This window comes from Chrysochloris asiatica, unplaced genomic scaffold, assembly GCF_000296735.1.
Source record: "Chrysochloris asiatica unplaced genomic scaffold, ChrAsi1.0 scaffold00041, whole genome shotgun sequence".
Classification (NCBI taxonomy): domain Eukaryota; kingdom Metazoa; phylum Chordata; class Mammalia; order Afrosoricida; family Chrysochloridae; genus Chrysochloris; species Chrysochloris asiatica.
The window spans coordinates 5,232,708-5,252,956 of NW_006408559.1; the positions used below are offsets into that span (position 1 = coordinate 5,232,708).

At 45.9% G+C, this 20,249-nt stretch overlaps 1 protein-coding gene across 2 annotated transcripts in view; it reads right to left on the minus strand.

Annotated features, from left to right (window-relative positions):
- PLXNA4 (plexin A4) overlaps positions 1 to 20,249 on the minus strand; it is a 482,253-nt gene that overhangs the window by 202,734 nt on the left and 259,270 nt on the right. The window contains exons 4-5 of one of the 2 annotated variants that reach the window (XM_006861145.1): positions 17,297 to 17,311; positions 9,539 to 9,642 (exon numbers count right to left, since the gene is read on the minus strand). In XM_006861145.1, the coding sequence (XP_006861207.1) occupies positions 9,539 to 9,642; positions 17,297 to 17,311 (119 nt within the window). Of the gene's footprint in view, positions 1 to 9,538; positions 9,671 to 17,296; positions 17,312 to 20,249 lie in introns of both variants that reach the window. The other variant, XM_006861144.1, reaches the window with a different exon arrangement.

The window sequence follows — 20,249 nt, forward strand, 5'->3', positions numbered from 1 at the left end:
GAAATTATCTTTCAGCAACTCTTCAATAATTTTCTTTCCTTGTTTGTTGTTGTTGTTGTGTGTGTGCCTTCCTGTATTGGATTTCTAACCACATGGAAGTTATGTCTCTTAATGATTCTTAAAAGGCTTTGTTTGTATTTTCTGTTCTTTGTTTCAGACTGTCCACCTAGTAGATTAGCAAGTCAGTATTAAGAGATTTGTCTTTATTCAATGATACCCCTTTGTGATAAACCCTTACAGGTGCAGACAACCTCATCTTTCTCCTGTGGAGTGACTGATGGGTCTGAACTGTCAACCTTTTGGTTAGCAGCCCAATGCCTAAACCACAATGCCACCAGAGTATTTTGAGTGTCTTCCTACCTAGGGACTCATCTATCAACAGATAGGTGTCTTGGTGGGTTAAGTGTTGGGTGCTCACTGCAACGTTGGTGATTCAAACTCAACAGCCACTCCCCATGAAAAAGATGAGCACTGTATCAGACAAGATTTTCTTGTGAGCCAGAGGGTTTCCATTGTCTAATTTTCTGAAGTACTTATCCAGACTGTCCTTCCTACTCTGTGTTAGTTTGGAAGCTCTGCTGAAATCATGGTGATATAAATTCCAGCATCCTAACAACATGCAACTCAACACGTACAACAAATTGACAGACCAATAAATTATGCTGCCATTGTTGAGAAACGTAGTCCAGTCAGTTCTGACTCACAGTGACCCTGTAAATTTTTGTGAGAGTAGGAAGCCTCATCATATCGAAGCCTTTAGAATAGTGAGCGGATACAGAAACCATAAAGATGGAAGCTGAGATTTACTGAGTCCTCATTGTGTACTGTAAGAATTCTGTATGCATTTTCTAACTTAATCATAATCACTCAATGTACAGATACCAGCATATGCCCACTTTACTACTGTGAACATGGGAATGCCCGGAGGTTAAATAACTTGCCCAAGACCACAGAGGTAGAAAGTGGCAGAGCCCACACCAGAACCAGGACAGTATGACTCCAAGGCTCACACTCAGAATCCCCTTCAAGCCACCAATCATGTTGCCAGACAGTCTCTAGTGACAGCTCTGTATCATTCTGAGGGGGAGACAATCTATGTCTGCTTACCCACTCCCCTTTGTTACACACATCTTTTTTTTTAAGTAACTATCCAGAGTCTCCCCTTCAGCCCTTTGAAATGACCTCTTGCATCTAGGATGCTGTTTAAAATTTTGTTCTCCATTGTCTTCTCGTCATACTTGAGGAGTACTTAAAAGACTCCTATCAGATGTAATTCTGCCATTTGTAATTTCTCCTTTTACACCTCTCCCGTGTTTGGTAAAGTCACGTGACACAACTAATGCCAACTAGTCATCTTGAACAATGGCAATAAATTAACACGCACCTACTTACATTGGAAACGTCTCATCAATATTCAAGCCGAGTACACAATTTACTCAAGTCTCCAGCATTCCCACTCTCTCTTTCTACAGAACTTAAAGCACAAGTCAATCAGTGTTCGCAAAAAGGAGCCGCTTTCATTCAGACAGCATCCTGAGGAGCAGAGCAGGCAGGGACTGGGATTGCTAAGTCAGCTTCCTTCCATACCCACCTTGCAGAACAAGGCCAAGGGGACCAAGGAGCCAACCACAGAAGTGAAGACTGGGGTGCTCTTGAGAATCACTCCAGGAGGAGAATGTATCTTGCAACCTGACACGCTGTCCCCTCTCCACAGAATAGAAAGTTCTGGAGGTGTGGTGTTAAGTGGTCAGCTGATAACTGGAAGGTTGGAAGTTTGAACAGATCAGTCCCTCCATAGGAGAATGATGTGACAGTCTGCTTCCATAAAGATTACAACCTTGGAAACTTTGGAACGTTTGGAAATCCAGCAAGGTCACAATGAGTCCGAATCAACTCAATGGCTAAAGGTTTCAGACCCCTCCCGTGTCAGTATCCTTCAGCTGGAGGCTCCTCCCACTTATCTCATGGGGCTTCCAGAACCGAAACTTCCTTCTGTTCGTTTTGAACTTAGCACATGAGTTACTATCCAGTCACTCTAACTCATGGGGATCCCATGGATGCCAAAGCAGAACTGGGCTCCATAGCTTTGTCAATGGCTCATCTTTCAGACATAGCTTCCAAGGTACCTCTGGATGGCCTCCAAAAGCCAGCCTTCCAGTCAGCAGCTGAGCATGTTAATCATTTGCGCCACCCAGTAGATTCATGGCAGACATCCAATGGGTGCTTAATAAACACTCATGGAGGTCTTCAGAGAGGCAGAGAGGCAGTCCTTGTCCCTGCCTATGGTGTGTCCTCTGGCTCCACTATATGGAATATTATAGGTGCTTATCTCTCTGAGGATACTTAACATGACCCCAAAGCATCTGATGCTCGTGGCGAGTGGCAAGAGGAACATCCAATTATCAGGGAAATTGCTAGAGACAGACACCTAATGGGGTTCAGGGTGAGAGCTACCAGTGCCATTCCCTAATCACTGGTTAGGGACTTCCTTGCTCTTCCTCCATTCACCTCCCTCGTCCACCTCAATCTACCTTTGTGCACCTGCTTGCCTTCTCTTGGTCTGGAGCAGAGAGAGGGGAATACATCACATCCCCATCTGCCCTCAAGGTCTTAGAGGAGATTGAAGTCCAAGCTTTTTTAACTGTCTTCTCTGTAAGGCTTCCTGTTCGTATCGAGATTTACAGCCTCAGAAACCCTGTACAGACTCACTACGAGTTGGAACCAACTCCACGGCACACAGCAACGGCAGCCGGCGATAGGAGCCCTGGTGATCATTCCAAGGGCTCCCCCAGTAGTCGTAGGTTTTATGACTGAGAAGACGTGAGGGGAGACTTCACTGCCCCTGTCTGGATTCCTCCAGTTCGGAGACAGTAGAATGGAGACTATCTGCCTTCACTGAGAGTGAAGTGTGGAGCAGTGGCATCTTGGGAAGGATGTGCTGGAAACTTCCGGATCAGCTCCAGGCATTTGTGAAGGCTGCAGCAGAATGAAACTGGCTGAATCCCTGCAGCTGCTCTCGTCTCTCTGGTACCTGCTGTGGCCCCAGCTGTCACTCACTCCGGGCGGTGGTGTCAACACTCCCTTTCCAGGGTGCTATCAGAACAGCCCTGTCTGGGTGCCAGGAGCAAACCTCCAAATGGGTTTGTCACAGTGTCACCTGTCCAAATACAAACTGGAGCAAACAGCTCAGTCCCCAAGGGGGCAGAAAGGGTGACAGAGAGATGACTGTATTGCTGCCCAAACCAGTTGGTGGAGGCCTCTTCCCTCAGAAACCAGAAACGCTGTCCACAGCCACACCTGTCCCAAATCTGTGTCACTCCCCACCCTCAGAAGACGCCTGGGAGACAGTGGGGTTGTGGAGAGACATGAAGACACAAGGGTGCAGTCTTAGTCCAATGCCACCCAGGAGGTCACTGGCTGAGGCACCGCCCAGGGAGTGGGTCCTAGGTCCCAGATGGGCATGAACTGTTTGTCCTGTCTTTTCCTCTGAACCTCTCCACATGGTAACAGCGTCAGTCACAAATACATCCTTCCTGCCCCCCTCCTACTGAGCAGACTTACCCTTCTCTCAACTTCAGACTTGCAGGAAAAGAACTGGAAAAGAGCTGCCCAGATGTGGGGACCTGCCACCATCGAGTCAATCCTGACTCAGTGCCACCCTGGAGGACAGATTCCAAGTGCCCCACAGGGTTTACAAGGCTGTAAATCTTGACTGGAGCAGACTATAGCATCTGTCTCTAGCTGAGCAGCTGGTGGAGTCCAACTGTGAACCTTTCAGTTAGCAGCCAAGAGCCTAAACAGGGTACCATCACGGCCCTTTGATTGTCATTAACCAAACCAACCCTGATGCAGAGCAATGCCACATTGGGGTCAGAGTAGAATTGCCCCATGGGGTTTCTAATGCAGAAGCAGATTGCCACGTCTTTGTCCCGACGAGTGACTGGTGGGTTCGAACTATTGACCTTTCAGTTCACAGCTGAGCACTTAGCCATTGTGCCACCAGGGTACCAAGAAGAGGAAAGGATTTAGGAAAATGCCTTGACCCAAATGCAACCTTTGCCACCAGCTGGCTCTGACCATGCCGCTGAAAACTACTTCCTCTAAGTGTGGACTGCTTCGGCCTGGGACTCTGTGTAAGCTGAGATGCTCTGGAGTTGATGCTGTGAGGGGACTCTGGTCACAACCTGCCTCAGCTGGACCCTGGGAAGAAGACGCCTAGGAGCTTCCCTGATGGGTCAGAGAAGGGCTTTCTGACTTCTCTTCCTTCCGTCTTTTCCTGTTCTTCTAACGGCACTTTCCTGCTGGATAAGTGATGAACAGAACCCCCTCTACCATACGCTAGAATTAACTACTGTATTTGTTCTTTCTCTGATGCCTCATCTTGCCAAGAGGGCAAGCTCCTGTAAATCCCTCACATTGGTCCGTTTCCCTGTTACATGCCCAGTGCCTAGGCTGCTGCTTGGTACATAGTAGATGCTCAATAAGTGTTGAATGAACAAAAGGCTCAGACCTAGGGGATACTTATATAAACCCACACAGCTTTGCTGCTGACCTGTTCTCTAAGGAGCCATCCAGAGCTGCCCCTCCTGGTCTTGCTTTCCTGAGGAGGTGCTCAGTGAGCAGCTTGATCCACTTCCTCTGTCCCCCAAAGACTCCTGTCTCCTGGTTCACAGGTCCCTGGTAGAACAGGGGTGGGCTATGGGTGTGATTGGCACCTCAAAGCCCACCTGTCAGAGAACACCAGGAAGAGTGGTTTCGCCCCAGGCCCAACTAACGGGCTTATCAGAAGCAGAATCACACATCGGGGCCTCTGGACTTTGGACCAAGTGTGTGAGGGGTCTGAGGTGTTGGAATCCGCACTGCTGGGAACCTTGGAAGGAGATCCTGTCCTGTGCAGAGTTAGCTGCTGTCCCCCACCCCCCACCTCCACGGGGCCGGATCCAGGTACCCCTGGACGCCACGGCTCTGCCCCCGTTTCACCTCCTTTATCCATGGAGCTGACATCTCTCATTTCCCTCCTGGCAGTTTGGCAGGTTTTTATCACTCCAGTTTTAATGTGCATAGTTGTTCCCTGGGGCATATTGGAGTTTCAGTAAATACACCCCACATGTATACACACAGGAACCAAGCAAGAGTGGGGCTGGCAGAGAAACAGACACACTAGACAGGCACAAGGGTGGGCATGCATGAGTGTACACATACAAACATGGGTACACACTGGTATGCAGTCACATGTGTGCGTACCCACACACCCTAGAGATATACCCTGATTCACAAAGAAAAAAACAACGGGCAAATATAACAGTACACTGAAAGAGACTGCTATATCAAGACAAAATGCCCCTGGCACCTCATAGTGAGCATGCTCCAAGAAAGAGAGTGTGCAGACAGTGGAAGGGCTAAGCACACATCATCCACAACAACGGAAACACTATTGTGCAGACCTAACCATTCACAAACAACCCTGACAGCAGCTAAACTGCACTATATGAGGTTGGCGCAGGACCGGCCATGTTTCCTTCTGTTGTGCCTGGGGCCATTATGAGTGGGAGCCTACTCTACACCAACACCAACAACAAGCTGTTCTGAGTGCTGCTTCTGAGCCAGAGCAGAGCCCTCACCATGTCATTGTACTGTCACAACAAACCTGGCAGAATAATACTATTACCTATGTCCCCAGTTTACAGATTGCAAACTGAGAGCCTGTATCATTGAAGCCAGCCTGTCTCCAACAGCATCACCTACCTCTCTCCACTGTTACCCTCCCTGCATCCTCAGAACACTGGGCCAAGTGCCCTGGGCAAGGTGTCTGCACTTGTTCCTTCTAACTGGCCCATCCCTACCCCTTTTCCTCAAAGCCAGCCTTGGGCACTCCCTTCTCTCCTCAATAGGCTTTTGGGACACCCTTTAGATGCAATTTAGTGTAGCATTTTCATACTTTCATACCCTTTGTATTCACTATTGCGTTCACTCATTCCTTCATTGTCTGACCGGCTAAGATGGAAGGTCTAGGAAGACAGGGTCTTTGATCCTCCTGAATCTCTCGTATGCAGAAGACGGTCTGACTCACATGTTGATACTGTTGTTGGGTGCTGATAATTCTGGCTCATTGTGACTCCATGTGACAAAGCAGAACTACCCCCACAGGCTTTCCTAGACTGTAATCATTATGGGAACAGATTACCTAGTTTTTCTCCCTTGGAGAAAACTGCAGGGTGGGTTTGAACCACCAACTTTTGGTTGGCAGTTGAGCACTTATCCACTGTGCCACGAGGGCTCCTTCCTGATTCATAGAGGCCAGGGGTGGGACACCTTTTTTTCTGCCAAGGGCCATTTGGATAATTATAACATCATTTATCAGCCATACAAAATTATCAAGTTAAAATTAGCCTGCTATAAGTGTAGTGTTGCAGGATAAGGCACTGGACCACAAGGTTGGTTTGAATGGTAAAGTCGGCAGTTTGGATCCATCAGCTTCTCCTCAGAAACCCTATACAGAGTCTCTATGAGTCAGAGCCAACTTGAAGGCACTTACCAACAACAATGTGATGGCTGGAACTGTGGTGGCTTTGGCAAGGCCAGACCAAAGGATTTTGCGGGCACTGTAGGATAATGCGCTAGACTGCAAGGTTGAACCAAAAGGACAGAGATTCAAACCCAGCAGATGCTCCTTGGAAACCCTATACAGGGTCGCTATGGGTCGGAACCAACTCGATGGCACTTAACAACAACAATACAGTCTGCAAGACAGACATTCCCCACCTCTGATATAAGTGCTCAATAAATGTTTGTTGAGTGTTGAATGAATGAGGTTCTGAGGATTTAGTATCTTGTCTATGGTGTGTTGCTGTAGGATAAGCACTGAGTCACAAGGTCAGTTTGAACTGCAAATTCAGCGGTTCAAACTCATCAGCCGCTCCTTGGAAACCCAATACAGGGTCGCTGAGTCCGAACCGACTTGATGGCACTTAACAGCAATGATCATAGCCAGGAAATGTGTGGCATTTGTGGGTACACACAGGTGTGTATGTGTGCTTGCACATATGCAAGTCCAGTCCCTGCCTCTATCCCTTACCCACCCTTCCTTACGCCGACAGTGAGCTGGTCTTTTTCCAGCACGTGGACAGAGGACGATTGGACCGCAAGAAGAGTTTCAGATATCAGTGGGGAAGCCAAGCCAACAGCTATCTCGGGTAAACGTTCAACTACAGATTCACTAATTACTTTACAGCTACTAAAATATGATTCAAAATATTTCTCCTGCTTGTCAAACTTGCCTTCCTATGCTATGTTCCCCAGTGTGGGCTCAGGAAATCAGAAGGTTGGTAGAAGGAGCAGAGGACAACATCACTGTCCATGGGTTGAGAAGGAACGGAGGAGAGTTTAGCAGAAAGGGCAGCCCTTGCTTTCCTGATTCGTCCAAGAAGTGAAGAGGAGTATTTTCCTGTTCCCCAGACAATACCCTATCATTCGCTGACTTTCTGTTGTTGTTAAGCGCTATGGAGTCGCTTCCAACTCATAGCAACCCTGTATAGGGTTTCTGAGGAGAGGCTGGTGAGTTGGAACTGCTGACCTTGAGGTTAGCATTTCAGTGCTTATCCTACAACTAACTACTAGAAAATTCCCCACCTCTTAGTACATTCCACTCACCTACCATCTCTAGTCATCGTGTCGGCACCATCTCCAGGCAGGAAGCCCCAGCCTAAGGTGGTTCTTAACCATGAGGCTTGAGGCTCCAATTCACTGGCCCCTGAGTCAAGGTCTGTGGGGCTGGGGTTGCTAGCAAGATCCTCTACAAGGAGCAATCCCAAAATGGCGAACCCCTGGGTCCAATATGTTTCCTTTCCAATCGATCCAAACTCATCCAAACCCATCCAGCCACATCTGGATGGATAATGACTATGCTATTAGGGAAGGAAAGTGAGAAAGGGCCCAGAGCCAGAACCCCTTGAATGGAGGGGAGTTGAGAAGCATAGTGCTCCAAGCCCTGCTCATGACCAGAGAAGGCGGCCATGGGAGATTTCCACAGCTCATCATTTCCATCTTTAGAAACCTTTAATATCTTATGTCCTTCCTAGATTCAGAAATCTTGGTTCTCAGGTCAGGCAAAAATTCCTATATGGTCAATGTCTTGGGGAAATCTTGGGTTTGCTCGAAAGGATTCATTCCACCAAAGAAAACTGTTTCCTTCCCCTCAGCTCCTAGGATCTTGAGGGAAACAGGAAATGTGAAGTGTGGGTCCCACTAAAACAGCGACATACTCATGCCCACCAACTTCTTACCAGCTTAGGAGTACCCGTTCCCAGACCCACACGCTACAGGCTGCCCCCAGTCATAGCAGCCAACACTAGAGGACCACAATGGGTCCCACTGTGACTAGACCCAGGAGAATGAGGAGTCCCACACCCCGAGAAGATGTCATCACTCTCTTGGGAAGGGTGGAGCTGCCACTGGCTGCCAGGACATAATGAACAAGCCCCGTGGGTGGTATAATGTGGCATTCATCTCCCCAGCTACACTGAGAAGGGGCAGGCTGGAACAATCTAGACTCTGTCTCCAGGTCCTCCAGGGAGTTCAGGCCCCTGATGGAATGAATAAGAGGGGGACTCGGCTCCCCATGGCTGCTGTCTAGACATATACATATTCATGGCCTGGAGGGAACCACTGTCCTACAGAGAGAGGGCAGGAGCAGTGCTGAGCCCCTCTAGGGTGGGGTGGGAGCACTCAAGGCAGTGAATTAGGAGACCCCAGGAAGTACCCTCAAATACATGGGGAATCCAAGGTCTGCGGCAGACGCATGACTCCTCGCTGGAGCCCAGAGACCTCTGAACTTATTTAGTTCTCAGCTGAGTATCAGAACCAATCCCAGCTTTGGTGCTGGACTATAAGGTCAGTCTGAGCCACAAGGTCAGCAGTTCAAACCCACTAGTCACTCCTCGGAATTCCTATACAGGGTGGCTGTGAATTGGAACCGACTGGGCAGCACTGACAAGAGCAACAATCTGCTAACAGTGGTCGCTGAACCCAACTTGCTCTTCCTGGCTTGGCTTCCAGAAATTCCCTCGAGAGTTATCGGTGTCCAGAAAGGCTCAGGACACTTGATGTACCATTGCGATACACACAAAGAGGTCCAGTTCTCTGAACCTTCCAAGATGTCCCTCTAACTAAGCTCTCTAACAACAAATCCTTGCCCACCACAGGTGCCCCTATGGGGCCAGGAAAGTGACTTTGTATAGGAAAATCTGAACCTAGGAAGAGACATCTGCCTTGCTTCTTCAAAAGCAAGTATTTTCTGGTCCTGAACCCATACACACCATGATTTAGAAGTTAGCAGATTTGTTCTAGATGCACCGATATTTTAAATGTCTCATTCCCTAGCTCAGTCTCTAGGCAGCCTAAAGGAAAAGACACACACAGAGCCAAATAAGTCACCAGTCTACAACGGGCCACCTGTAGCTGCCCACAGGCTGGTGGTGCTGAGCCACTGTGCAGAAGACATATGCTGGTACAATGCTCAGGAGCATGCTCTGAGTCTTACCTGCCTCTCCGACATGATGTAGAGCTGTTCGTGGTCCTTGGAAAAGGCCATATCCCGGAGAACAGGGCCCGGGTCTACCACCTGCACTGTCTCATACTGGTGGGCTTTGCCATTGGGACCATCAACACGGATCTGTGGAGAAGCGGAAGAGAAGAATCAATGTGAGTTCAGGTTCAGCATCATCCAAGGTTAAGCTTCAGCCCTGAAACCTCCCTGCCCCCAGAAGCCAGGTACAGGAGCAAATGGCACACACCATAGGGGAAGGAGGGCTCATGTTGGGAGGGACAAAGAAAAGGGAAGGGAGTCACCCAACTGGGCTTTCCCAAGATTCTAGTCTTGTTTTGTCTGGTTCCATATGCCTCCAGCTTAGCCTTTGAGGTCTTGCGTGTCTCTCTTTGGAGATGGGAATGGGGCTGTTATTGGAGAAAGAGCAAGGAATTAATGAATGGTGCATAAATGAGGTTGCCTTAGCAACTGTAGTAAAGCAACAGTATTTGCTGCATTTGTTAGCAGAAGAAAATGTGGTGTAGGGATGTGGAGCGAGCCTTTGAAATTTGCTGTCTAGAGATCACTGTGGTCCTGTGGCCAAGAAACAGGCAAAAGGCCAAGCCAGGAGCTATGCACCAAGTGGTCTCATTTTAGCCATTGAAACCACTGGCTGATACGTCAGACTTTGGAGTCAATATTGGGTCCTGGGATCCCCAGGGAAGAAAAATGTGCTTCAGACATGAGTCATGTTCAAGCTTGTGAGGACACAGAGCAGAGTGGATCATCCCTGGACCATCCCCAAACCTTCTCTAGAATGGCTTAGATGATCGAGAGACGATGAAAACAACATTGTCCATACTACTCGTGAGTGAGGACCGATCTCAGAAAGATATGGGCTTCAAAGCCTTCCATGATGAAGCTCATGGGCCCCGAGCGCTGGCCCCTGCCCCTAGAACCACCTCAAGTCTTAGTATGCAGCTCCAACACAACCACGCCCAGTGAGTCCCCCACATAAGTAAGAACCAAATGTAGGAGAAGTAGGAACACCAGAGGAAAACAGGGAGCAGTGATAGCCAGGGAATTGTCAAGTTTGACAACCAAACCAAGTTTGGCTAAATGGCATTAGTATAATACTAATACATCCATGGAGTTTTGGTGTGGCACTATAGGATGAGCACTAACAGGCTAACTGCAAGGTCAGCAGCTCAAACCCACCAGCCACTGCGCAGAAACCCTATACAGGGTCACTATGAGTCAAAACTGAATCGGCAGCACTTAACACCAATACGTTTACAGAGTAGCTCAGTGATTTTAATAACAAACTAAAAACACAATCACATTCCAAATATTCCTATTATGTCCTTGTTTTAAAGTCTCACTATTTACTGTTTACTCTCTCATGAGATTAAGGAAAAGCAAAAATTTTTAAAAAGTTATTTATTCAGAGGAACTAAATAGCAGAAAGGAGATTACAGTCATGACAACTGCTCATGTCCGTTCACCTGAAAGCATGCCTGATCATTTTTCTGTTGAATTCACTCACTTCTGACATGAGATTAGGTCGATATCAGGTTTGTTCATATCTTGTTTATTTCTCTTTTGAGCATTGTTTTTAGGCCCTTCCCAGGTATCAGACCACCACTTGTCTGTGAGTTTGTCACACTGTGGTGGCTAGTGTGTTGCTGGAAACTATACCGCCAGCATTTTTAAATGCCAGCAGGGCCACCTGGTATGGCACTCACTCTAGGATAAGCACTGAACTATTTACTACAAGCTCAGTAATTCAAACCCACCAGACACTCATTAAAAACCCTATGCTGTTGTTCTCAAGTGCTGTTGACTCAGTTCCGACTCATAGTGACCCTGTATAGTTTCTGAAGACGGACTGGTGGTTTTGAACTACCAGACTTGTGGTTAGCAGTCCAATTCTTATCTTACAATGCTACACTAGGACTCCTGAAAACCCTATACAGGATTGATATAAGTCAGAGCCACCTCCATGGCACTTAACAGTAGCAACAAAGGGTTCCCTCACGGTGGACAGGTTTCAGCTGAGCTTCCAGATTAAGACACACTAAGAAGGAGAGAGAGATTACTTCTGAATGTTTAGCTACTGAAAACCTTATGAATAACAGCTGAACACTGTCAGATATAATACTGGATGATGAGCCCCTCAAGTTGGAAGGCACTCAGGAAGAGCTGCCTCCTCAAAGAAGAGTTGACCTTAATGATGGGGATGGAGCAAAGCCTTCAGGACCTTCATTTGTTCACGGGGCACAACTCAAACTGAGAAGAAATGGCTGCAAATATCCATTAATAATCAGACCGTGAAACGTACAAAGTATGTAAGTAGGAAAGTTGGGAGTCATCAAAAATGAAATGGAACTCATAAAGATTGATATCCTAGGCATTAGTGAGCTGAAATGGACTGGCATTGACCATTTTCAATCAGAATGGTTGATTATGCAGGGAATGGCAAACTGAAGAGGAGTGGAGTTGCAGTAATTGTCCAAAACAGCATTTCAAGACCTGTCTTGAAGTACAATGCTGACTGTGATAGGATAATGTCCATATGCCTACAAGGAAGAACAGTTAACACAACTATTCAATTTAGGTACCAACCACTAAAGTCAATGATGACAAAATGGAAGACTTCTATCAACTTCTTCAATCTGAAACTGATCAGACATGCAATCAAGATGCATTGATAAATACTGGTGATTGGAATGTGAAAGTTGGAAACAAAGAGAAAAATCAGTAGCTGGAAAATATGAACTTGGTGACAGAAATGATGCTAGAGATCGTATGATAGAATTTTGCAAGACCAATGACTTGTTCATTGCAAATACCTTAAACAACACAAAAGGTGAAAATCATCAAACATAATACCCATGAACCAAATGACTCCATCTGTGGGAAGAAACAACAGACATGCTCCATATCATCGGCCAAAACAAGGCCAGAGGCCGACTATGGAATAGGCCACCAATTGTTTATATGAATGTTCAGGCTGAAGCCGAAGAAAATGAAAATTAAGTCCACAAGAAGCCAAAATATGACCTTAAATACATCCTACCTGAATTTAGAAACCATCTCAAGAAGTGTTTTGATAAATTAGACACTAATGACCAAAAACCACAAGAGTTGTGGAATGGCATCAAGAACATTAAATATGAAGAAAGTGAAAAATCATTTAAAAGACAGGGAAGAATTCAAAGACCAAAATGGATATCAGAAGAGACTCGGAAACTTGCTTTTGAGTATAGAGAAGCTAAAGCAACTACAATAAACAAGGAAGTATAAGAGCTGACCAGAATATTTCAAAGGCCAACGAGAGAAGACAAAGTCAAGTGTTATAATGAAACATGCAAAGACTTGGTGAAGAACACGCTCAGAATTTCTTAAACTGAAAGAACTGAAGACAAAATTCAAGCCTGTTGTCATTGTTAGGTACCATCGAGTTGGTACCGACCCATAGTGACCTTATGCGCAGCAGAACTAAACAGTTGGCCCGATCCTGGGCCAACCTCGCTACTATTGCCACGCTTGAGTCCATCGATGCTTCCACATGGCCAATCCATCTCGTTGGGGGTCTTCCTCTTTTTCTCTGACCCTCCACCTTGCCAAACATGATATCCTTCTCCAGTGACTGGTTCCTCCTGACAATATGTCTGAAGTATGAGAGACAAAGTTTGGCCATCCTGGCCTCTAAGGAGAACTCTGGTTGCACTTCTTCCAAAATGGATCTATTGGTTCTTTTGGCAGTCCATGGCACTTTCAGTATTCTTCAACACCACAACTCAAAGGCATCAATTCTACGATCTTCCTTATTCACTGTCCAGCTTTCGCATCCATACGAGGCTACTGAAAATACCATGGCTTGGGTCAGGCGCACCTTAGTCCTCAAGCTGACATCTCTGCTCTTCAATACTTTAAAAAGTTCCTGTGCAGCCGATTTGCCCAATGCAATACGTCATCTGATCTCTTGACTGCTGCTTCCGCGAGTGTTGATAGTTGATCCAAGAAGAATGAAGTCCTTGACAACTTCAATCTTTTCTCCATTGATAGGAATGTTGTTTATTGGTCCAGTGGTGAGGATTTTTGTTTTCTTGACATTGAGATGCAATCCATACCGAAGGCTGTGCTCTTTGATCTTCACCAGTAAATGTTTTAAGTCCTCTTCACTTTCAGCAAGCAAGGTTGTATCATCTGCATACAAGCAAGCAAGGTTGTTAAGGAGTCTCCAATCCTGATGCCACATTTTTCTTCATATAACCGGACTTCTCGTATTATTTGCTCAGCATACAGGCTGAATAAGTATGGTAAAAGAACACAACCTTGTCGCACACCTTTTTAAATTTTAAACCAATCAGTGTTTAAAGAATTCTATGAGCAATATAGAGTCCTGGTGTGGTGCTGTGTGTTAATGCGCTGAACTGCAAGGTCGGTGGTTCAAGCTCACCAACTGCTCCTCAGGAACCCTGTACAGGGTCGCCATGAGTCGGAACCAACTCCACGGCACATAACCAACACCACCACCACCATGCCTCTACTGCAGTCCTGGTGTGGCCCTGTAGGATAAGCACTAAACCACAAGGTCAGTTTGAACTTTTGAACTGCAAGGTCAGTGGTTCAAGCTCACCAGCTGCTCCTCAGAAACCCTGTACAGGGTTGCTATGAGTCAGAACCAATTCGACAGCACTTAACAAGAACAACAACATGAGCAAAATACTGAATAATGCAGCATGCATCAAAAGAAGGTGGCAAGAATACACAAAGTCTCTGTACCAAAAATAACTGGCTAATGTTTAACCGCATCAAGAACTGATGGTGTTAAAGGAGAAGTACAAACTGCACTGAGCGCATTGGCAAAAACAATAAAATAAAAAGAAAAGGTTCCTGGACTTGACGGAATACAAATTGAAATCATTCAATAAACTGATGCAGCACTGGAGGAGCACACGAGTCTAAACCAAGAAATTTGGAAGACAGGGACCTGGTCAACTGATGGGAAGCGATCCATATTTATGCCTATTGCAAAGAAAGGTGACCCAATGGAAAGCAGAATTCATGGGAAAATATGATTAATATTAACTGCAAGTTAAATTTTACTGAAGATAATTCAAAAATGATTGCAGCAGTATATCAACAGGGAGCTGCCAGAAATTCAAGCCGGATTCAGAAGAGGATGAGGAGCGAGGGTATCATTGCTGATGTCACATAGATCTTGGCAAAAAGTAGAGAATACCATAAAAAGATGTTTACTTTATTGACTATGCAAATGCATTCAATTGCAGGAATCATAACAAACTCTAGATATCATTGTGAAGAACGGGCATCCCAGAACACTTAATTGTGCTCATGAGGAATCTGCACATAGACCAAGAGGCAGTCATTCAAACAGAACAAGAGGGTACTAAATGGTTTAAAATTAGGAAACACATGTGTCAGTGTTGTTTTCTCTCACCATATTTATTCAATCTGGATGCGGAGCAAATAATCTCATAAACTGATTTATATGAAAAAGAACATGGCATCAGAATTGGAGGAAAACTTATTAACAACCTACGATATGCAGATGGCACAAGCTTGCTTGCAGGAAGAGGAATTAAAAGAGTTACTGATGAAGATCAAAGACCACAAACTTCAGTATGGATTACACCTCAATGTACAGAAAACAATAATCTTCACAACTCAACAAATATATAACATCATGATAACTGGAGAAAAGATTGAAGTTGTCAAAGACTTCATTTTGCATGGATCCACAATTAACACTCATGAAAGCAACAGTCAAGATATCCAAAGATGTAGTACACCACGCAAATCTGCTGCACAAGACCTCTTTAAAATGTTGAAGAGCAAAGATGTCAGTTTGAGGACTAAGGTGCACCTGACCCAAGGCATGGTATTTTCAATAGCCTCATATGCATGTGAAAGCTGGACAGTGAATAAGGAAGACCATAGAAGAATTGATGCCTTTGAATTACAGTGTTGGTGAATAATATTGAAAGTACCAAGGACTGCCAGAAGAACAAACAAATCTGTCATGGAAGAAGGACAGCCAGAATGCTCCTTAGAATCCAGAATGGCGAGACTTCATCTCTTGTACTTTGGACATGCTATCAGGAGGAATGGGTCCTTGATGAAGAACATCATGCTCAGCAAAGTGGAGAGTTATCGATAAAGAGGAAGACCCTCAACAAGACGGGTTGACACAAAGACGGTAGCAATAGGCTGAAACACAGCAATTGTGTGGATGGCGCAGGACTGGGCAGTGTTTTGTTCTGCTGTGCATAGGGTCACCGTGAGTCGGAACCATCTGGATGACACCTAACAGCAACACAGTCAGGCACTACAGGGGATGGTTTTACCCATCATTCCTAATTCATATAATCCTCTCAATCCTACAGCTTAGTGTTCGTTTGCCACAATTTGCAAGACCTTTCCAGCTGTCTACCATCCTCTCCTCCCAGGCCACTCACTGACAGATGTAAACAAATCAGCTTCACCTCCCTCTCCTTCCACTGTGATTGGCAGGAAACAAATTTATACTAACCAATCAACACAAGGCAGTTCCCTGGCTACAGTGGTTGGTTCATGGGATGCATTCAGGGCCCAGCAGGGGGTTTTGTTTCATGGATGGAGAAGGAGATCTCCTCTCTCCCTTAGTAAACCCGAACACTAAACCAGTGGCTGTTAAATTAACTGTGATTCATGGTAACTCCATGTGTGTCAGGATAGGACTGTGTTCCACAGGATCTTCAACGGCTGAGTTTTCAGAAGATTACCAGGCCTGGCTTCTAAGGTGTTTCTGGGTGAACTCAAACCACCAACCATTAGGTCAGCAGTCGAATGTGTTAATCACTGCACCATTGAGGGATTTTTCTTCCTTTGTAGGATCAAAGAAACATGCAGCTCAGACCTCTTATGGCCAGGATGGGAGCGGGAATAGGGAAGGTCAAACAACAGATGGAAAAACTATGGCATGTAATAATGTTGAGCTGTTGGCCTATGTCTGGATTTCTTAGTTACTCAAGATACTTCCTTACTGTTAAAGTAAGATCCCCTCTGCTCTTTGGAAACATCAAACGTCTTAACATCTACACAGATGACAGATGGGGGAAGGAGACGCAGGTACATTAAACACGTGGCCTGGGTTTTACTATAAAATGTGGGGGCAGAAATTAGAGCCCAGGTTCAGCTCTGAAGTCTATGTTTTTCCTATCACCACAGAGAAGTGAGAAAACTTGTACCTCGTGGAATGTGTTGGCTCCTTCCTGGTCAGTGCACATGGATAGTGCTGGCTGAGGTCAAGACCGTTTTCTGGTCTCTAAAATTCCACAGAATTTGCTATTCATTCCTGGTCTTGATGCACATATACATAAGTTTGACAAGTGTTTATTAAAAGAATGAGGAAATTCGTCAATGAAATTACAACTCCTCTTTTTGCTGGCTCCCCTTAAACAAATAAATTTTAAAAAACAAACATAAAAAAAGGCATTTAAGGAAGAGAGGTATGCTTAGTCTTAAAAATAAAAATGTCTTGGATTCCAATAGCTTTTCTTTTCCTTGCCCACCCCCAAGTAACCAAATGTCCACTCTGGCCAGGTTCTTTCTTAATCTCAATGAAAATGGGAGTTTGCACAAAACCAATTGGGATTACCACCCAAGTCTGACCAGTGGTGATGGCTTTGGCCACTGGCCCAGCCAGGCTTCATCCCTAGAGGTGAGTTCTGGAGCCACAGTACAAGAATGACACCGAGACACCTGGCTGGTCTCCAGCTACCCAAGGCTGGTGGCAAGGGCAGGCCTCTCTAGAGAACGCAGGTGGAACTAAGCCCATCCAGTGCTCCTTGGTCTGATCGCCAAGGAAAATTGGATTCGGTCCTTGAGCAGCCTTCATTATCACTTGGCCCCAACTTTTCTGCTCTTCAGAATGAAGCTGGGTATAGGTAGACATCTGAAGAAGCCAGGTGACCCAGTGGGGGGTTCATGGGGCATGATTTCATATGCCTGGCCTTCCCCAAGGAAACTGGAGGGGCTGCGTGGCCCATACTCTGTAGAATGGCAAACAAGTAATTGGAAAGGCGTTCCTCTCCAGCTTGTTTCAGAAGCCAGACAGAAAAGCATTCATTTATCCTTCTGCTGAAAGATTCTCACACTACAAAGATGCCTAAAAGGAGTTTATAGTGAGAATGGCTAAATGTTTGACAGACCTTCATAAAATCTAGGTAGGTAGGATGTATCTGCTGCCAGCTCTTGGATTCTTATGTAGAGAATGATGACAAGAGATGGTAGTTATTGACACGATCCTCAACATTTTACACATATTTTCTTTTTCACGGACATCCATAGCTTGCCAAATAAGCAGTAGTACTACCCACCCCCATTTAGAGGGAAAGCACAAGAAAGGTTAGGTAACTTGTTCTAGGATATATATCTGGTGAATGGTAATGCATATCTCATGCCACGGTCTGGCTGTCTCTGGTGTCCAGGTTTTTATGTGTTTATATTCAAGGAATCAAAGAAATTGATGTTAAACCAACATCCCCTTGAGGTGAGACAGGTGATGAATCTACTGCTAACCTCTTTCGGGAGATAAATGTGCACGTGAATGAAGAAGATGCTGGTGTAAATTTTCAAAATAGCAATCCCTTCTATTTCTGTTTCATACCTTAAATAACACTGTCTTGTCTGATGGCTGTACCATTTTTATGATGCTGACTGCCAGCATCATATTGCTCATCTTACCGATGACGATACTGAGATCGGAGCTGTTATTTGCCCAAGTTCAAGGACACACCAATGACAGAGTTATACCCAGGTCTCCCAATTCCTAGCTCAGTGCTTAGTTCTAGCTATTTAGACTTTTTTCTCCAGAAGCCCTTGACAAGGCTCCACATCAAAAGGTATTTAAAAATAATAAGTCTCTAAGGGACTTCTGGTAGTTTGGTCAGGGAGAGGGAACTGTCTCAGAGACAGAAAAAGGCACATTTCTGAGTCCAGACGTGGAACTGGGGGATACTGCAAATGTGGGTCTTATTGTTGTTGTTAAGTGCCATCGAGTCGATTCCAACCCATAGCAATCCTGTATCAGGTTTCCAAGGAACAGTTGGTGAGCTTGAACCACCGACCTTACAGTTCAAATGACTTTGCAGCCTAACGCATTAGCCCACAGTGCCACACAAATGCGGCTCTTCTGACGAGTGTTGTTTAAGAATTTTTATAAAACGTCTTGAAGAGGGATCAGGAACATATGCAGCTGATTCTAAGATCTCTGGGATGGCAAAAGAACCAACAACAGTGATGAGCTGCTGGGAGATGGCAAACTCCCTGAATGGGAACAGAGATGGTGGAGGAGTTACAGATGGGTAAGTAGATTTGGGACTATCGAAAGTCTCTTGAGGGCAGAGATCTTACCCAACTTCTTCAGCACTGACTCCCCACTCCCCAGCATGGTACCCAGGCCTGGCTGGTGCCCAACAAATACCCAGTACCAGTGGCCATCCAGTCAACTGACTCATAGTGACCCTATGTGTGTCAGAGTAGAACTGTGCTCCATAGAGTTTTCAGTGGCTGAGTTTTCATAAGTAGAACACCAGAGCTTTCTTCTCAGATGCTTCTGGGTGGACTTAAACTGCCAACCTTAAGTCCTGGTGTAGCACTGTAGGGTAAACACTCGACCACAAGGTTCAAACCCATGAATTGCTCCTCGGAAATCCTTTACAGTGTTGCTATGAGTCAGAACCAACTCAACAGCATACACTTCACAACAACAACAGAGTATGTTAGCTATTTGTATCATCCAAGGACTCTATCCAATGACCAACTCCCTCTGGGAGTAACAACTCACATTCTACCAATCAGACGATAGACTCTGAGCTGCCAGCTGTGATCAAGGTAAGAGGTAGAATCACTGAAGGAGATCTGTGAGTTACAATCACTGTCCCCATGTTCCAAGGCAGTTCAAGGGGCCAGGCAATGTCAGGCAGCATTGAGATGAAATTTCAGGAGAGCATCATCTGGACCAAGCTCACTTGGTCACTGAACCTCACCAGGAATCCATTTGTCATCAGGTAGAAACCTAATCCAGATATAGGTGGAAGCCCGTAGTTCATGAATGGACTACAAAAGACCTCCCCTCCACCATCCACAAAGAAAGAGTTAATATGGAAGGAGTCTAACGTCTGTGGGCACCTTGACTGGATCAATCACTCACTCAGGGCCTCCCCAAACTCTGAAGTGATTGATACACTCAACGAGAATGGGGCCACAAAAATACCAACCTTCACAGAACTCACTCTGGACCTGAACTCTATGGTTGTGCTGCACATAAAGCTTCCATGAGCCAGAACCAACTTGATGGCACCTCACAATGACAACAACCACACGTGGAACTGAGCAGGTTCAGGTAAGTGGGCCTGAGTACACACGTGCAAACACACACTCTACTTTCAGGCATTCCCTCCAACTCAAAGCTTCCTGGGCAGCACTGTGTCCTCCCTCCAGCCCTCCAGCATCTCTGGCTCCCTGCCCGTCCACCATCAGCTAGCCATCGCTTCATCTTGGCCACTGCACACACCGGCTCCGCCAGGCAGACTGCTATTAAACCTGCCCCCCGCACAGGTCAGCCATCCGGGGAGCTCCTGGCAGCTGTGTGTTTGTTTATGTGAACATCATCTGGGCCGGGCTGTTTATTTACTTACATTCTTTGAAGGAA